This window comes from Thunnus thynnus, chromosome 23, assembly GCF_963924715.1.
Source record: "Thunnus thynnus chromosome 23, fThuThy2.1, whole genome shotgun sequence".
Taxonomy (NCBI): Eukaryota; Metazoa; Chordata; class Actinopteri; order Scombriformes; family Scombridae; genus Thunnus; species Thunnus thynnus.
Window position 1 is genome coordinate 5,766,653 of NC_089539.1, and position 16,589 is coordinate 5,783,241.

A 16,589-nucleotide genomic window follows, 5' to 3' on the forward strand; every position below is an offset into this window, starting at 1 on the left:
ATTCAAGACAAATGAAAAACAAGCTCTGAACTACTTTCATTTGCAGAAATGACTTCCAAGAAAATACATTGGTTCTACTGGAGGGCAGATGCAGGGAAAGTTGGATGTGTGCAGTAAGACATGATGGATGTAGGATGAATTTATATGATGGGGGATTTGCACAATAACTAGATTCTCAAACTGTATAGACTTATTCCCTTCCCTTCATTTTGTCGCTCCAGAGATCAGGAATGGCAACTTAAAGAGCATCCTGGGCCTCTTCTTCATCCTGTCACGCTACAAGCAGCAGCAGCAGCAACAGCAGCAGTATTACCAGTCCCTGGTGGAGCTCAGCCAGCAGACCAGCAGCACCGCATCGTCCGCCAGCAGCCTCAAGACGCAGGAGATGCAGTCCAGGTACGTTACACTGGTATAGATGCTTCACATGGTTGTATTGCAGTGGTTTCCTTTGTGGCAGAGGAGGTCACCCAGATGTCAGAGGAGCAAGCTAATGCCACTGGTTTGAATTAGTGGACCAATTATTTTTTTAGGAAGCATGTTGGAAAAGAGGACAACAGGTTTTTCGCTTTTGGATGCTTAATTAGGTCCAGTTAGAACTTTTGTAAACAGGAAATTAGTGGATATGGCCGCCTTAAAGTGGTGTTGAAAATTAATAGCAGCCTTCATAGAAGATGTTTCTCATTAAATACTGAGAGAAGTTTTGCTGTGTCAGCTCCACAAGCAAGTTTTGACAGGGACGTGTCGTTTTGGCTGACAGCAGAGGAGAGTAGTTACATTAGATTTACATTTTTAAGGCAGTCCTAGCCTCAGACTGTATTAATACGCATTAAAGGAATAGTTTGACATTTTGTGAAATACATTTGGAGAGTCAGATAAGAAGACTGATAACAATCTCATATCTGTTTGTTAAAGCTACAGACAGCAGCCAGTTAGCTTAGCTTAGCATACAGACAGGAACAAGGGAAACAGCTAGCCTGACTCTGTGCAAAGGTAACAAAATCTGCCTACCATCACCTGTAAAGCTTATTAATTAACTAAAATAGATAGTCTGGCACACATTAGGAAATGTCATTTTTACACCTAGTTTCTGTATGAACTAAACAAACAATATATATTGTTTTAATTAATAAGCTTTAGAGGTGCTGGTAGAGGGATACTGTTAGAGCCAAGCTAGATGTTTTCCTTCGTTCCAGTCTTCATGCTAAGCTAAGCTAAGAGGGTAGTATCGATCCCCTCATCTAATTGTAAATGTATTTCCCAAAATGGCAAACCTTTGCTTTAAAATTGGTCATGTAGATGTAATTATCATCTAAAAAATAGCCTAAAAAGCAAGTTTGCTTACTTTACAAAAAATACATAGCTTTTCAGTACAGAAGCTGACAGCTACTGGATAGAGAAGTGACTGGTTCATGAAAGAGTTATGAAACAGTGGTATAACAGAATGTACACATTACATAGGCTCTTATTGGACATTTTACACAATTTAAGGGATGGTGAGTTTTCCACAGTTAAGCAGTTATATATTTTTAATAGAAATATGCTCATGTTTATGTGGAGGCACAAAATAATATGACGACAGGCAGTGTACAGTAGACGTGTTGGCATACAGGCAGTAAAAGGCAGTAAAAGCAAAGAAGGCTTGGCCCTGTGTGATGTAAATAGACAGAGCAGGCTTTAGAAGAGCATCTAAAGGCAGGCCTGACATGCCACACATGAGCAGCATTCCCCTCGACCAGATCAAGTTACTGCATCGCTGCTCTGTTTGGCTGTGCTCTGTGTGTGTCTCTGTGTGTGTGTGTGTGTGTGTGTGTGAGAGCCCGTGGCACCGTATGTGCGTAAAATCAGTGCAATGAGAGCAGTTAGTCTCAGCACTTGAGGAGAGGGCATGTGAGTAAGACGATATTGTCAAGAGCTTTAGCCACACTCACTTTGGAAGAGTTAGGAGGCGGTAGTGGTGGGATCAGTGTATTGTGTGTGTGTGTGTGTGTGTGTGTGTGTGTGTGTGTGTGTGTGTATGTGTGTGGGGGTTATTAGGGGCACAGCTGCCTCCCATTCCCACCCTACTGCCTCCCCCTTACAACAGGTGGAAAACGCTCTCACAGACTTACACACCGAACAGCAAAGTTCGAAACACACCGCTGCATCAGTCCATCCGGGCAACCATGCCAAACCCCACACACATACAGTATACCTGAGGTTTCTCCACCAACAAGAAGGAGAACATATGATTTCATGAAGACACAGTTAATTAGCAAACAGACCCTCTGCCCTCACCGTCCACAGCCCCAGTAACGTCTCACTCCCTTGGGCTGATAATTTAATCACGTTTGAATGCTGAAGGCCAAAGTGGAGGTCAGAGGATCAATCCATGTCTGTCAGTGATAAAGTAAGCCATTAATCTGGACTATTCAGCTTCCCTCTGTAGCTCAAGAGATTCTAGAAAGGTTCGGAGAATGAATTTGATCATTTCTAAGCGGAGAGAAATTGGAAAAAAGTCGCTCACACACTCGATTATCACACATATTGTATGATGAACAAGAAAGTAATTTGGCCGAGTTGACGCTGACGAGCCTGTAAACGTGAAGTGTAAAAAGGTTATAAAGAGAGAATTTGCTAGTGCATTGTGTGTGTTTGTGAGCTGAAGTTGTGTAGAGTGAGTAGTGGAGGGAAACACGGAGTGCAAATGAGCCAGATGATCATGAGTGTGTGAGTCAAACGTCACACACAGATGATTTGCCACCATGTGTTGCTGCTGAACCAAATTCCACTGAGCATCAGAGTGTAGCATCCCGTGCTCTCCTTTAACAAAACAACAACAACAACAACAAAAACAAAACAAAAAAACAATGTCCACTTGGTTTTTTAAATAATTTTTATATTGGAAGCCATTTTCATACAATGTTATTTCTGTGCTCTTTTCATTTGAAAAGAAAAGATTTTTTTTTTTACCCTTTTTTGTTGTTTCGATGGTGGACTGCCTAGAGGAAACTGGATGATAATGTGATGATATGTCATGCCAAGATATTTCCAAGGCAACTAAAATATAGTTTCATACCAGAAAATGTCAAATTTAATGTCAATCCCTCAGAACCAAGGAGTTATTCTCCACCAACGTTCAGTAATCATAAAGGGAGAAGTCTGTTAGACGTAGAGAGAGGCTAAATTCTGCACTTAAAGTACACCAGAAAGTTACAAATACATCTTAAATTCCATTCACAAATGAATGATATCTATCTGAAGGTAGCTTTGTGTTTTACCTCAAAGAACTGACACTTCACTCAAACTGCATCACATTTATGGACGTGTCTTGCTTGTCGCATCTTGACAGCGTGAATTTATTTGAATAATTCACCAGAGCACACACTGGTGATAATCTGATATTTGAGTTTGCTTTCTCTGCCCTTTTTCATCTTATACCATCTCAACTTCAAATGTTCTTTTGTTTGAGGCTTCATATGTCTGGCTGGTGTGCCGGTTCCTTTTCGCTCACAATTCAAAACACTGAAATATAATTAATTTATCTATTCATAAAGATCTTTTCTAATTCTAATTTTCCGCAGTGATGAATAGCTGTAAGCTCCAGCCGACCCTGAAGATTTAGCATGTCTGAGTAACGTCATAAAAATATAAGATCAACCAGAAGAGTGAGTGTTTTAAATTAAAAATGTTAAGCTTTTAGAATTATCAAATTATCTGTCTCGCAGATTTACACAGACTGGCACACACACGCTCTCACATTCTCACACATTTGGCCTACTGCACATCTACAGTTGTGGTATGGTGGTGCTTTCTATAGACAGCACCTGCTGGCCTAACTGGTGTCTCTGGGGCAGGGGATGGGATGTGTGTGACACTGTGTGTGTGTGTGTGTGTGTGTCTGAGGGGAACTCCCCATTGGACAAAGTGCGACAGCCCGGAGCCACGGGAGGTTTACTGTGCTCTAGAAGGCAGGGGGGCCCAGGCCTGGCAGGGCACAGCAAACCCTCCCTCTTTAACTCACCATGTCCCGGGGCGAACAAGTTGACCCCCTGGTCTGGCGCTCCTCTCGCCTGCCTACTGCCGTGTCTCGCGACAGGAAGAGCCGTTTGCCATATGGGAGAGCCAACAGCCTGGCCAAGCCTGACTCGTCTCCTAGGTACAGTTTCAGCTTGTACGCTCGGTGTGTGTGTGTGTGTGTTAGTGTCCAGGCGACAGAGTTTGGATCTTTCTGTACAAGACACGGTGACATGAGGAAGATGGATTAGTGTCAGTAGCATCATGAACTGGTAAATGATTTTGTTGTCCTGTCATATATCATGGATTGGTGTTAATGGTGTAGGTGTTTGCAAGAGGTTGTTATTGGATAGACATGGATAAGAATGAATGAATAGCAGAGTGCTAAAAAGTAAAAAGCACCATTTAGTATTGCTTTTATGTTACACTAATTCTGTAATTTTGCTCCATTGTGTAATACATGATAGGTGATCAATGCAAGAGTTTAACAGTGTGTAGTGGATTCTTCTGTGTACACCAAGTCCTAGTGAAATGGCAGTTGGAGCATCTTTAGCCTCAGTAACATGACGTATGTCAGAGTGAAACAAAATATGTGAGATGTTATAATTTGATAAAATAGTTCAGAGATTTCTTTGCTTGAAATGATTTTGCAAGCGTGGAGTCTCTGGAGAACCACAGCTCTATGAAGCAGGATACATTCAAACATATACGTCTGATATTGCTCCGTTTGCTACTACAACAAAGTCAAGTGTGTGTATACGATGGGAGGGATTAGCTGATCATTCAATTTGCATTTTATTGAATACATTTATGTTGATTCCATAGAGCGCAGGATGAGAAAATATTTTACAAGAAGAGAAAAGACAGGGATTATATGAACACTGAAAGATTTTTTTTCACATGTTTGACATATACCAAGAGATAGCAGAAAAAAGAACAGGGACTAGTGACTGATTTCCATTGAGGTTACATGTTGCCAAAGTTATTATATGAGACTTTGTGTGCATCTACATTAGAGCAGCAATACTAGAAGGTGACGTGAGTGTTGATTGGGTTTTGAAAGGGCCACGTTTGACGGATCCCTCTCTCCCGCGAAGGTCGTGTCACATCTCAGTCCGGCTGTCACCACACTGACCCGCGTGCCCGAGCGCCCGCCATTTTGATCCGAAACCCACCAGCGTGTGTCTGACCTCAGCGCTGCAGCTACAATTAAGCTGAAAGTGATATTCCTCGCATTTAATACGACGGCGATGGCATCCAAAATTGCTTGTATGCGCACCGCAGTGTCGTGGACTATTAGACGGAGGCCTCGCTGATGTATGTTGTATTCGATCAAGAGTGACAGACTGTAACTCCTCTCTCCATCTTTTCACCACCAGCACCCCGTCGCCTTTCCCCCCCGCTCCTAGATCCTACCCTCATATTCTCTGGTGTCTCTTTTTCCACACTGGAAAGATCTTAGATGTTGTGGGTTGGATAAGCAATCCAGGCTGGGGATTCTATACCATTGCCATTATGTTTCATGGCATTTTATAAAGTTGGACGTGAGGGGGGGGGGGGCTCAGGATGGGTCTTGTGGTGGAAAAATGTGCACCACAGCACCCCTTATATTTTACTGTCATACAACTGCGGGCTGCTCCTATAGTTCATGAGCTGCACTTACATTGCCTCTTGACAGACTTCTGTAGTCTCTGTTGCCTTTATAGATAACCTCTGTTCTTCCCTGCTCTGCAATCCCTCTGCGAATGTTAACAAAAAGACAGAAAATACAGAAGGAACGCAAAGGGCAAAAGCTTTACTTACTTACTTACTTTGAGAGGAATGTGACAAATTCAAGCTCAACCCTTTTTTCCCATCCAAACACTGAAAAAGCATTTTAGAATGCGACAGCCTCCATTAATCTCTGTCTCAGCTTATCTTTTGTGTGTGCTAAGTGCCATTTAGGGTATTCAGTAGAGCACAAAACATACTAATGGAAGACAAAATGTGGTATGAGAGTTGGGGGAGTAAAGGGGAACATATTTAGTAACTAGACATCCTTACTCGACGTGTCATGTATCATATAGTTTATTAATAACATGATACAAAGGTGCTAGCCACTGTAATGGAACACAGGCCTGAACTCGCTTCCCCTGCGAGCTACTGTCTGCTCCAGCACTCGTTAGCATAACACCGCATCATGAAAACCTGCAAGGTCAATTAGAAATGTACAGTGACTCGGCACTTCATCACAGGTGGTTCAGGAGTGAGGTTAATTGTCCACAGGGGGAAGTGTAAATAGAGAAAGACTGTGTGTGTGTGTGTGTGAGAGAGTGTGTGCATCTATAATATGTGCGAGAGGCAGATGAGAAATGTGAATGCGTGTGTGTGAGTCAGAGAGGGAACCTGGAGACACACTGTTAGAAAGTTAGACAGCTAATTAGAATTCTGCACACCACCTTAAAAGATCCTCGTCTTTCACAGTTCGTCCTCACCCAACAAAGCATTAAATATCACATCTTTGTCACTTGATAAAATGATAAAATGATCGAATTTATTCAGGACATTGACTGAAAATCACAGGAACAAGGCCTGAAACTTCTGTACCATTCCTCCTTCTGCTGTACACCAGCATAAAGCCTGTTCTTCTCTCTAATCTCAAACATGCACACACTACAAGATTTAAAAGTGATGGCGCATCACACACGACAGGATATTATTAAGATTATCATGCCAGAGGGAGCAATGCAGCACCTCACGTGATCTCATGTGATCTCATGGGGAAGCAGATGTAAACAAAATGCTTTGCAATGAGAAAAAAAACAAAAGCAGAAGGTTAAACTAGTCTGGATGAAAAATTGGGGAGACGCAGTCAACACAGGTTGTCTGTTCCTCAGCCAGAACTGGAGGTGAGATTTTAATATCTGTCAACAGTAATATGCTAGCTAATGTTAGCCACAAGGGCTAGAATGTTTCACATTGCTTGACAACACCGTCAGCTCTCTCTCAACGGCTATTGTGGTCCTGCTTGGAAAATGGTGACATAATCATCCTAATTTTAAATCCTAGATATCAAACATGTTTGAAATTATCGGGGCGGCCCCACTGAGTCTGGGAGCAGCTCTGGAGGTTTAAGATTGGATCTGTAAACACATTACCAGATAATCTGGGCTGAACATCGATAAAAAACCAAGGTCCAAGACCAGATTTCTCCTGCCATTGTCAGAAGGGGTGAACTGGGGATAAATCGACCCCAAACACCTATAGTCTGAGCCCGGCTTTACTGCTGCGTGGGACCGATTCCCAGTCTGAGCAGGACCACAAAAGCCAATGAGAGAGACAAGTCTACAAGGAGACGGAAGTGAATGAGAGGACTTTTGAAACGGCGGCCGCGAAGAAACAACAACAAGCTGGTGTACAGGTGCGTTGGACAGCTGAGATGGAGAACAGGCTTGTCGATATGTGGCAAGAACTGCAAGACTACATATATAACATGTCTTCCAAGATATATTATAACTATACGGACAAAGAGAAAAGCTCTACTAAATAGCAAGTTGTTGCACCATGTCAATCTCCACTTTGTTTACATCTGCTGGTGTACTCTGGCACAATAATCTTCATAATATCCTGTAGTGTGTGATGTGCCATTATTTTCAAATCTTGTAGTATGTGCATGTTTGAGATTAGAAAGAAGAATATCTGTGAAGTTTCTCCTTATGTGCGTGATGCAACCCGATTTCAAATTTTGTTAGGATTTCAAAACTCCAGTTGTCTGAGCCCAGTTTGAGAGGAAATGATCCATGAATAAGAGGCTGCCACAATATTCATCAGCAACAAATTTTAAAAGTTATGGTCTTGTACTGAACCTTATTCCTTGTAAAACCGTTTTTAATGGTCTTGGTGGTTTATGGTTTAATTTGGAGTGTATAATTACCTTAATATAATAATTGATGAAGTTTCTCATCTCTTGTTCTAGTACGTTTCTCTTGCAATATCATTTTATAGTCACAGCAATAATTTCAGTGCTGGTTCTGTAGTTGAACCGAACTCATTTTTATTCAGTTTGGTTCAGGGTGTCATCTAACTGCATGAAATGTTAAAATGTAAAAGTCTAATTTCGAAGCTGTTGGCATTGGTTGTATATTCAGTTTTATGCAAAGTTGAGAGCTGCACACTAAAGGCAGAAAGAGAAGTGATGACTGCCGTGCGTCATTCAGCCACCCAGTATATAGGTACTTTATTGTCTCTGTCCACTTTCACTCACCAACGCCAAACCAGCAGCCCACAAACACAAAACAGAGAACAAGTTGTTCCCCGTTGTCAGAAGAGAAGGCCGTCTAAACAGACTGCTGGTGTTGTTGCTTCCTCTGTCCTCCAGCTGAAGTGAAGCTCAGCAGCTCTGGTCATTGTAGAAGACAGTTTTGAGACAGTATTTTACCGTTAAACTTCTTGTGGAACCGCTGCTGCTCTGTAGCCCCCTCCTCAAGAGGAACTGTTAGGATAACTCAAGTTCTGATCTCTGTTCAGCCTGTGGAAGGTGTGAGTAAAGTCTCTAATTAGCTGGAATTTCATGCTGTTTCATTTGTAATGTGTAATAGTTGAGAAAGAGTTGTTTGCAGTATTTGTAACTACCTGAACGGGGGCTTTGTTAGTTGCTATTATGCTTTAGTAAAGTTACTTTACTTGGTTTGATGTGCAGTCATCATCTTGTTCAGAATAGTTTCTTTAATTTAAAAACTGATATGTGAGGCTACTGGGACCAAACTGACATTGCCATTGTAATTGAACTGTCTGGTAAGTTTACAGCATCCACTACTACAGTCTTTGTTAGCAACCATTAGTCCTTTCCCATTTGTATCATTTTATTTCATATACAGTCAAATGTCAGATGTACACAGTCAAATGGTGACAGCTAGCTATATTTTAAACTGGAACTCCATTGAGCTAATAACGTTAGCAGAGATTAGCCAAGCCTGCCCCAACACTGCCTACAATACAATATAATATTGGTTAAATTTGTAACACTTATCCTATATGTAGCCTCTTTTGTTGCTTTTTTCAGTATTTTAATGTAGTTTTGTCCATAACTAACTCATTAAAAATACATTTTCCTTGTAAACAGAGTGAAAAAGAAGAGGTGCTGGCCATTTGTATGTTACAGCTAGCTAAGGAGCTACAAGAACCTCTCTTTCCTCAATGGCAGATGTTAGAATGATACCTGTTGCTTTGAGTGGGTTTTCACCTGCTTGTTTAACAATACAACAGCCACAAATAATAATTTCTCCAGGCAGTTAGCGATACCATTAAAAAAAGTAGATATATCCAGTGGATAGCAGGGCTAACTTTCAATAAAGACTCTGTTCATCCAGTTTATGAAAACCAGTGGGAAACATTTACATGGTATGCAGTGATACAGTACACACAGGACATTACACACAGGAATAAACAACAGCCTCACCACCTGGTGTTTGACTTTTCATTGTTTACAGGGTGTATGTATGATGATTAAAGGCACCTCTTTGTTCATAAAGCGCTCTACAAGTAGCTTAACTACTTCCTGTCAAACATGAATGGAGAGGCCCGACTGTAACAGCCAGTGTTAATTCCCATCTCCGCGAATGACTAACAGTGAGTGTTGGGTTATAAACTGTGACTGGTGCTGTGGGCATTTCCTTCGCCTCTGCCTCGTGTGTTGTGTGTTTTGAGGTTTCCTTTCATACGATGCCACCGCAGAAGTGATTGTGAAAGGTTTTTGGCCGTTTTAGGTCAGCAGCCCAATAAACGGACCGAGATGTTATTGGTTTAGTCATTCGAATGTGGTAATAAACATATGTGAGCCATCATGTGAAAAATCAAAGAAATGTGCACTGGCATGCTACATTATCTACCATGTGCTTCTTTTTCTCTCTCTCTCTCTCTCTCTCTCTGGTCATCTCTCTTCCTTTTTCTCTCTGCCTCTATATGAATGGCTCTTCTCACTCACATTATTGCATTAAGACATGGATTAAGAAAATTCCAGTAAGACGCCGGTCTCATTCCTCATTTAACTGTTAACAGTCTGTCCATCATCTGCTCTGCTCTCTCCTCAGTCTCACAGCACGATATGCAAGTCCTCCGGGCCACAGTGGAATAGGGTCACCACAGAAGAAAAACACAAGGTAAATATAGCAAATACTTAATACCACTTTATTGTGTTATTGGGTTAGCTGATTCTTACTTAAAGTTCAACATACAGAGCATTCATATTTCAAAGTGCTGTAGCGTTTTTTGGCTGCACCCATGCCTTCACATTCATTTTGGTTAGTGTTCTCGAGTTTTTGTGATACTCTGATACCACCATATGGAGGTTAGAGTTGACCTCTAACCTGACAGGTCAGGGTCAGCTTGAGAACAGCTGGTAGGGATTCAGTGTTTTACTCCAGGATGCTTCAGTAGGGTGGCGATGTGCCTCACAGCTAAAAGACAGTCTTTCTTAATGTGCTAAATGTTCATTATATTCCCTCTTACCACTGTTGATTCAGCCTAATTAAAACATGCCGCTTCAGTTCAGAACACCTGTAGTGTATGAAAATGCTAGGTTCGTGTTGGTTTTGTTTCACGGAGCGGTTCTATTCATTAGTGCAACACACTGGCATTCAAAGCTAGTTCGTTTGAGTAATGTTCAAGTGAGTAAATATTCAGTTGATAATTAGAGGGGATGTCTTATTTGAAATGAATCACACCAAAACTGACTGAGTAGTAACGTGTAGAGTTCAGTACATAAACACAGTAGTGCCACAAAAAGGTCGCCAGAAGCACAAAATAAGAAACTTTAAACCACCGCAGCGAGTTTTTTTACACAAGTCATTTCTTTACAGTAAAAGTCTATAACCTCTGTCCTCAGTCCAGCACTTTTACTACTTGAGAAGTGCTATTCAATGTGATATGTCCTTTGGGAATAGCCCTTTTACACATCTTGGCAAAGAAGCTGCTGCTAAATAATCTACCAGACGATATAATGACACTCTTTGTGTTGCCAAGCTGTAGACTGTAGCTAGCAGTCAGGGAACCACAGGCTTCAACCACTCTTAAGGTGTCATGCGTAAGCTGGCAAACCGTTGACCCTCCTACTGTTCCATAAACATTAGCGTTTAGGCACTCACACTCGTGCGCAGAGATATGAGTACAGTATGTGCAGTATCACAAAGACTTGCTATACGCTTATATACATATGCACCCACAAATCTACACACACATACTGTATATACACACCCTAGAGTCCAGTTGTCTGATGCTTGCAGCATTTGTTCCAGCCCAGAGGCAGTGGGAACCAGCGTGTTGGCAAATAATTCCTCTCCATCCGCCACTGAGCAATGGCAAAAATGCTGCAGCCAGCAGCTCCAGCCCTATGGGTGGTAACCTACCCTCTCACATCACTGACAACAAACCTCACCACTGCTGCTTTTCAGAAATAGCACTTTAATTCCCGCACATGCCTCACACACACACGAAAACTACAGTCACACAATACATACAAAACCCTTAATTCGAGGTTAGTGAGCAGTGACAGTATAGGTTTTCCTCTGCTGCCATCTGATTCTCATTCATACAAGTATGATTACCACATTTAATTGCTCTCTTGCCATCTGAGAAGTTATTTTTAATCACCACGGGTTGTCTCCTCTCCTATCCCTAAAGCAAGAAAGCTTTAGCAATTCTAAAATGGGAAAACAATAGATGTCTCTCTCAGATACTCTGCTGAATGTGTTGAAAAGTGTTTCCCTCAAGGCGCTAGGTTTTAGTATTTTTCTTGCTCTTTATGCGACATTCTGCTTGTTGGCTGGTCCTAAAGGAACTACCTCTTTACAACCGCTGCACTTTTCACATCTACTCAATTCTATGGCCTGTCTCTTTCTTTTTACAGACTCACCGTTCCCTTTTTATATACCTGCCTTTCTCCTGTTATTAAAAAAAAGTTAAGAATATGTAAAGAAATAGCTAAATATGAGCATAGGTCCAAGATGGTCTGCGTTCTGAGCATGAGTACTTATGCATTTTGTCATTTTGTTGGTTGATCACCAGTGTTATAGCAAGTTTTTTCTACAAATATTCTGTGCTTTACATTTTTGCTGACCATTTTTAGTGCATGCTATTCAATTTCAGATTTGTGATTGTATTTTTCCTACATTTCCAGTAACTGATTTCCACTCATTTCTGTACAAAATCACTAAACAGACTTGTTGTGTAATTCATCACAATGAAAGTCTGCACTCATTTCTGAGACTAATTGATTTTCATAAAATATGGAAACGAATGCACATCTGTAGTTCCCTGTAACAGCACAGAAAATACATTTAAAATGAAAAACACAGATGGATAGATAAGATGTAGAATATAAACATAAAACATTGTCAAGGTGCTCTTGAGCAAGGCACCTACTAGGAGTTAGAAGTCAGTGGCCAACAGTAGAAAAATGTGGTCGCACTTAAGAGCTCCAAAAGAAATCTTAATGTAGTTTCATGCCATTTATACACTGAATACTCTACATTTGACATGAATCAGAGTGTATGTATATGTATCTACCCGTGTAATCGAAGGCCTTTTCCTTTAGCCGGTGACTGACAGGCTGCATAATGTTCTCCTCTTCACCTCATCCTTTCAGTGTCATACAGTATATACAACTTCACTGTCCAGAATTGACATCACATTTCCCTCTCCAGCTCCATTCTGCTGATGCATTAACAAATATGTATTTTGGAAGATGAAAGAATCTCATGATAAAAGGGAGTCTGATTTCCATCTGAATTGCCTCAATCTCTCTCTCGCTCATTTCCGTGTTGTTTATCTCTCATTTTCTCTTGTCTGGGGTTTGCAGCAACAATATCCTTTCTGTGTTTTCTCTCCCTCTGTGCATCTTTTTCTCTTTCACTCCCTGTTCTCTCACTTCTTTGTTTGGTTCGTTTTTCATTCCTCTCGGTTCTTTTTTCTTTCAGTTTTTATTACCTTTCTTTCATTCCCTTGTTGGTAGAACTCCAGGCACTATCGCTCTCATTGTGTGTGTATGTTTAGGGGTCATTGGTGTGCTTTTAGTTTTGTTTTATTGTGAGATATTTCATTCAAACATCAAAATTCAAAGTCTCTGTCTTCCTCCCTGTCATTTTCTATGCTCCCTCTGTTTTTTCTCCGCGTTGTGTAGTCGCTACTGAGCTAGTCCGTCTGTTTCAGCCCAGTGAGTGACTGCCTCAGCTGCGGGCTAAGGACCACCTCTGGCTGCAGCTCAGTACAATCACTCAGGCAGAGCACCAGTTCTTTGCTCTCAGGCCTGGATCAGCATCTCTAAACAGTCGGCGTTGCCACTTTAGACACACAGGAGGAGGATGTGAAGGCAGGATCTGAAAAATTCAAAAGAACTGAGTGTAAAGGAATGGCACATTTACTGCATCTTGATGTCAGTTCTTTTGCACTAGCTTATTTTTGCACAATTGTCTGTGTAAAACAATGTTTGCATTGCTCAGCACATGGACTGACTTATTAGGCACTTTTGCTCTGACTTCATGCTGTGCAGATTCCCTAATCACTGAGACTTGTTCTATTTTTCAAGAGCGGCACCCAAAGTAAACTTCACTTTTTTTGCAACTGGATACAGTTCAAGTTTGGTGCAATAGTAGAAGGGCTGATTTTTGAAATGCTTTTTTGTGTTGCTTGTTGCGTCAGAAAACGCAGCGGATGGTTAGTGAGTCTAAAAAGCCCTGCAGCTCAAAGCCTAATTTGCTTCACTGGTATTAAAGTGTGGAGCTGCCATCCCCTTGCAAATCACAAGCTGTCCTACTCAAGTGATGTTAAAAGGTGAACCGGGAGAATTCGTTTAGCCGGGACATAATTGTTTTTATTCAGTTTTGTGTGCCATGTGACAACAGAGTAAACAAGTGTTTTCAGTAACAGGTTCTTATTGGGTTTTTTTTTTTGTTTTGTTTTAGGGGATTGAACACTGTGTTGTTGTGTTTAGAAGCAAATCTAATCAAGTCATTATGATTATTAACAGAATATTCAAAAGAGGAAACACTTTTCATAGATGAGATGAATCTAATGCATGTCAGAGACAGTAGGGAACATGCAGAGTAGTTGCAGCACAGCTTTTTTTTTTAAACAACCATTCTTAGCCAGCTTTTTTTTTTTTTTTTTTTTGGGCTTGTCACCAGTATAAAATAGATTCCAGATCCAATGATGATTGCTCAGCCAAAGGGTCTATCACCAGCTTTTAATTCTGCTACGTTGCTCACATTTTAAACAGTGTTAAAGCAATTTCTGCAGGGGAAATAAAAGACCAAGTGTTGCTCGCTCCCTGTCCAAATACTATTCTGCTCTTGTTTTGGTTTCTCAGTGGTCCTTCTTATCAGTTTTTGACTGATGCTACTATAAACCTCTCACACATCTCACAAATTAACAAATAGAAATAAAGTTGACCTTTCTGGTATGTTTGATTGTAAGTACAGAACGAGAGAAGTGAAGTTTTTGCAGATGTGGTTCATCTTTTTATGTTCTCGTTTACCAAAGGAATAAAACAGTACTGCAGGCGGTGTAGGGAGATGAATATTAATAATCAAGATGTTTTTTATCCGCGCTACATGTCGGTCTGTCCCTCTGTTTGTTTATTTTTTTATTAAGTTAAGGCTTTAACGACAAAATGGAACATATGAGATGTTTTTTTCCTACTGGGGGTTTTGACCACTTCAGGATTCCACCAGTAGAAAAACTTTCCCTTCCGACATCTCGGCTCCATCTGCGATACAGACCCGAGTGACATATTCAGCGTAGCAAATCGATTATCTTTGTTAGAGGACATCACGACAGCTTTCGGGCAGGGAGACAGAAAGACACCAAGTTGTTAGAATCTCTTCAAGGTTTTTTTTTTTTTTTTTCTTCTTTCTTGCTTTTAAATTGACAAAGATCAGGCTATGAATGGAAACACCCACAGTGCTGTGGAGCGAGGTCTTCATTCAATGACTTTTTTTTTTTTCCAGCATAGCCAACCTTAACACCCACCTCGCCTGCTTCTTTTTTTTTTGTTCTTTTGACTTCCCTGCTGTGTCAGCTCTGAGAGTTTGTAATGTACTGTATGTGTGAATGTGTTGGTTATCTTTTTATCCCTCGTCAGACATGCTGGATGCAATCTAGTAACAATAAAGGAGTGATGTAAATGTGGTGACAGATTTGAAGAATTAAAGTAGCAGGGTGTAAATCATATGCATTTTCAAACCAGGTACTGATGTGATTAGATTCAATCACACTAAAATGCCGTCTGCTGCGATTCATTCACCGATAGAAGTGTGTAATAATTAGCAGCCGGTTTAGAAGCGTGAATGTGTGAGCTCACCAGTGTATAACCACAGCATTATAGTCCAGATTAAGACCAGATTACCATGAAAATGGATCAACGGTTCCTCGCCAAATCTGTTTTTGAAATATCATACCAACTAACAGATGTGTGAACGCATCTGTCAAAGTGCATAAAAGATGCAATGTAAAGTTGTTTTACAATAACAACAGGTTTTTGATGAGATAATTATTTTAGCTGCCTCCTGGGAGCCGTTAAAATCCCCCAGCTGCAGCATGGCAAATCAACATTTGACACTCGCAGCTTTGACTGTGTCAAGAGAAAAAGATTATGTGTGTGTGTGTGTGTGTGTGTGTATAAGAGGGTAGAGAGACTGACTGAAAAAGCAAACCTCCCGGTGGGTATGTTTATGTGAGCATTTGTTCCTCTATATGGTGTCAGTAGAGGCAGAAGTTGCAGTATATGACTGTACTGTACATGTAGGAGGATAAAAGAGAGCGAGGTCACAATAAAGAGCCTCCAACTTCTCTTTACATCAGCTTCATTTATCCTCCAGTAACAGGTGCTGACACATCTCAGTCATGCTGTCATGAGGCAAACTTTTGTATCTCTCTATCTGTCACGTACCAGGGATGTGCTGGTGTCAGATGTTCACATTATCGTAAGTAAAATATCACAGTAAACAGCGTTATCATGATAGTCATCAAAGTTTCCTGAAATCCTGCTATTACTGCTAAAATATGGGTGAATTACTTCACACCAGGATTGCTTTAGATTTTATTCACTGAACAGAAGTCTGTATGGTTCAATTTTGTTGTATTCTGCATAAGAAATACCATCAAAAACAGTTTGACCACTGTAAACAAAAGTGGGTTCAATGTTGAAGACCGGAAATCACTTTAAATGCAGCTCAGTGTCTGCGTCTCTTAGATTCCACACACACACATTTCCTGATGAAATTGATTGATTGATTTCTTGAGTAATAAGTGTTATCTGCTGGATGTTAACAGTTAAATTAATGTCTAAAAGGAAGAGAAATTAGTAGGAAATAATAACAGTTATACTGGGCTCTCTGTGTTCACACCGTCCTCTGAGAGCAGTGATTATCAGGGTAATGACTGTAATGGAAATGGTTTGCGGTATTTATGCTGTCAGGATGTTTCAACACGGCGTATAGTAAAAACTGTATATTGGCACATCTCTATCATGCGCTTTCATCAAAATTCTTAAGTTCACCTCATCCTCACCCTTCCTCCTCATCCCACAAGAGAACACACACGGTCCGTCTTACAGCACTCTTCTT

At 40.8% G+C, this 16,589-nt stretch overlaps 1 protein-coding gene across 1 annotated transcript in view; it reads left to right on the top strand.

Annotated features, from left to right (window-relative positions):
* LOC137176249 (neuron navigator 3-like) overlaps positions 1-16,589 on the top strand; it is a 256,150-nt gene that overhangs the window by 231,099 nt on the left and 8,462 nt on the right. The window contains exons 7-8 of the mRNA XM_067582432.1: positions 222-396; positions 10,062-10,130. Coding sequence (XP_067438533.1) covers positions 222-396; positions 10,062-10,130 — 244 coding nt within the window. The remainder of the gene's footprint in view (positions 1-221; positions 397-10,061; positions 10,131-16,589) is intronic.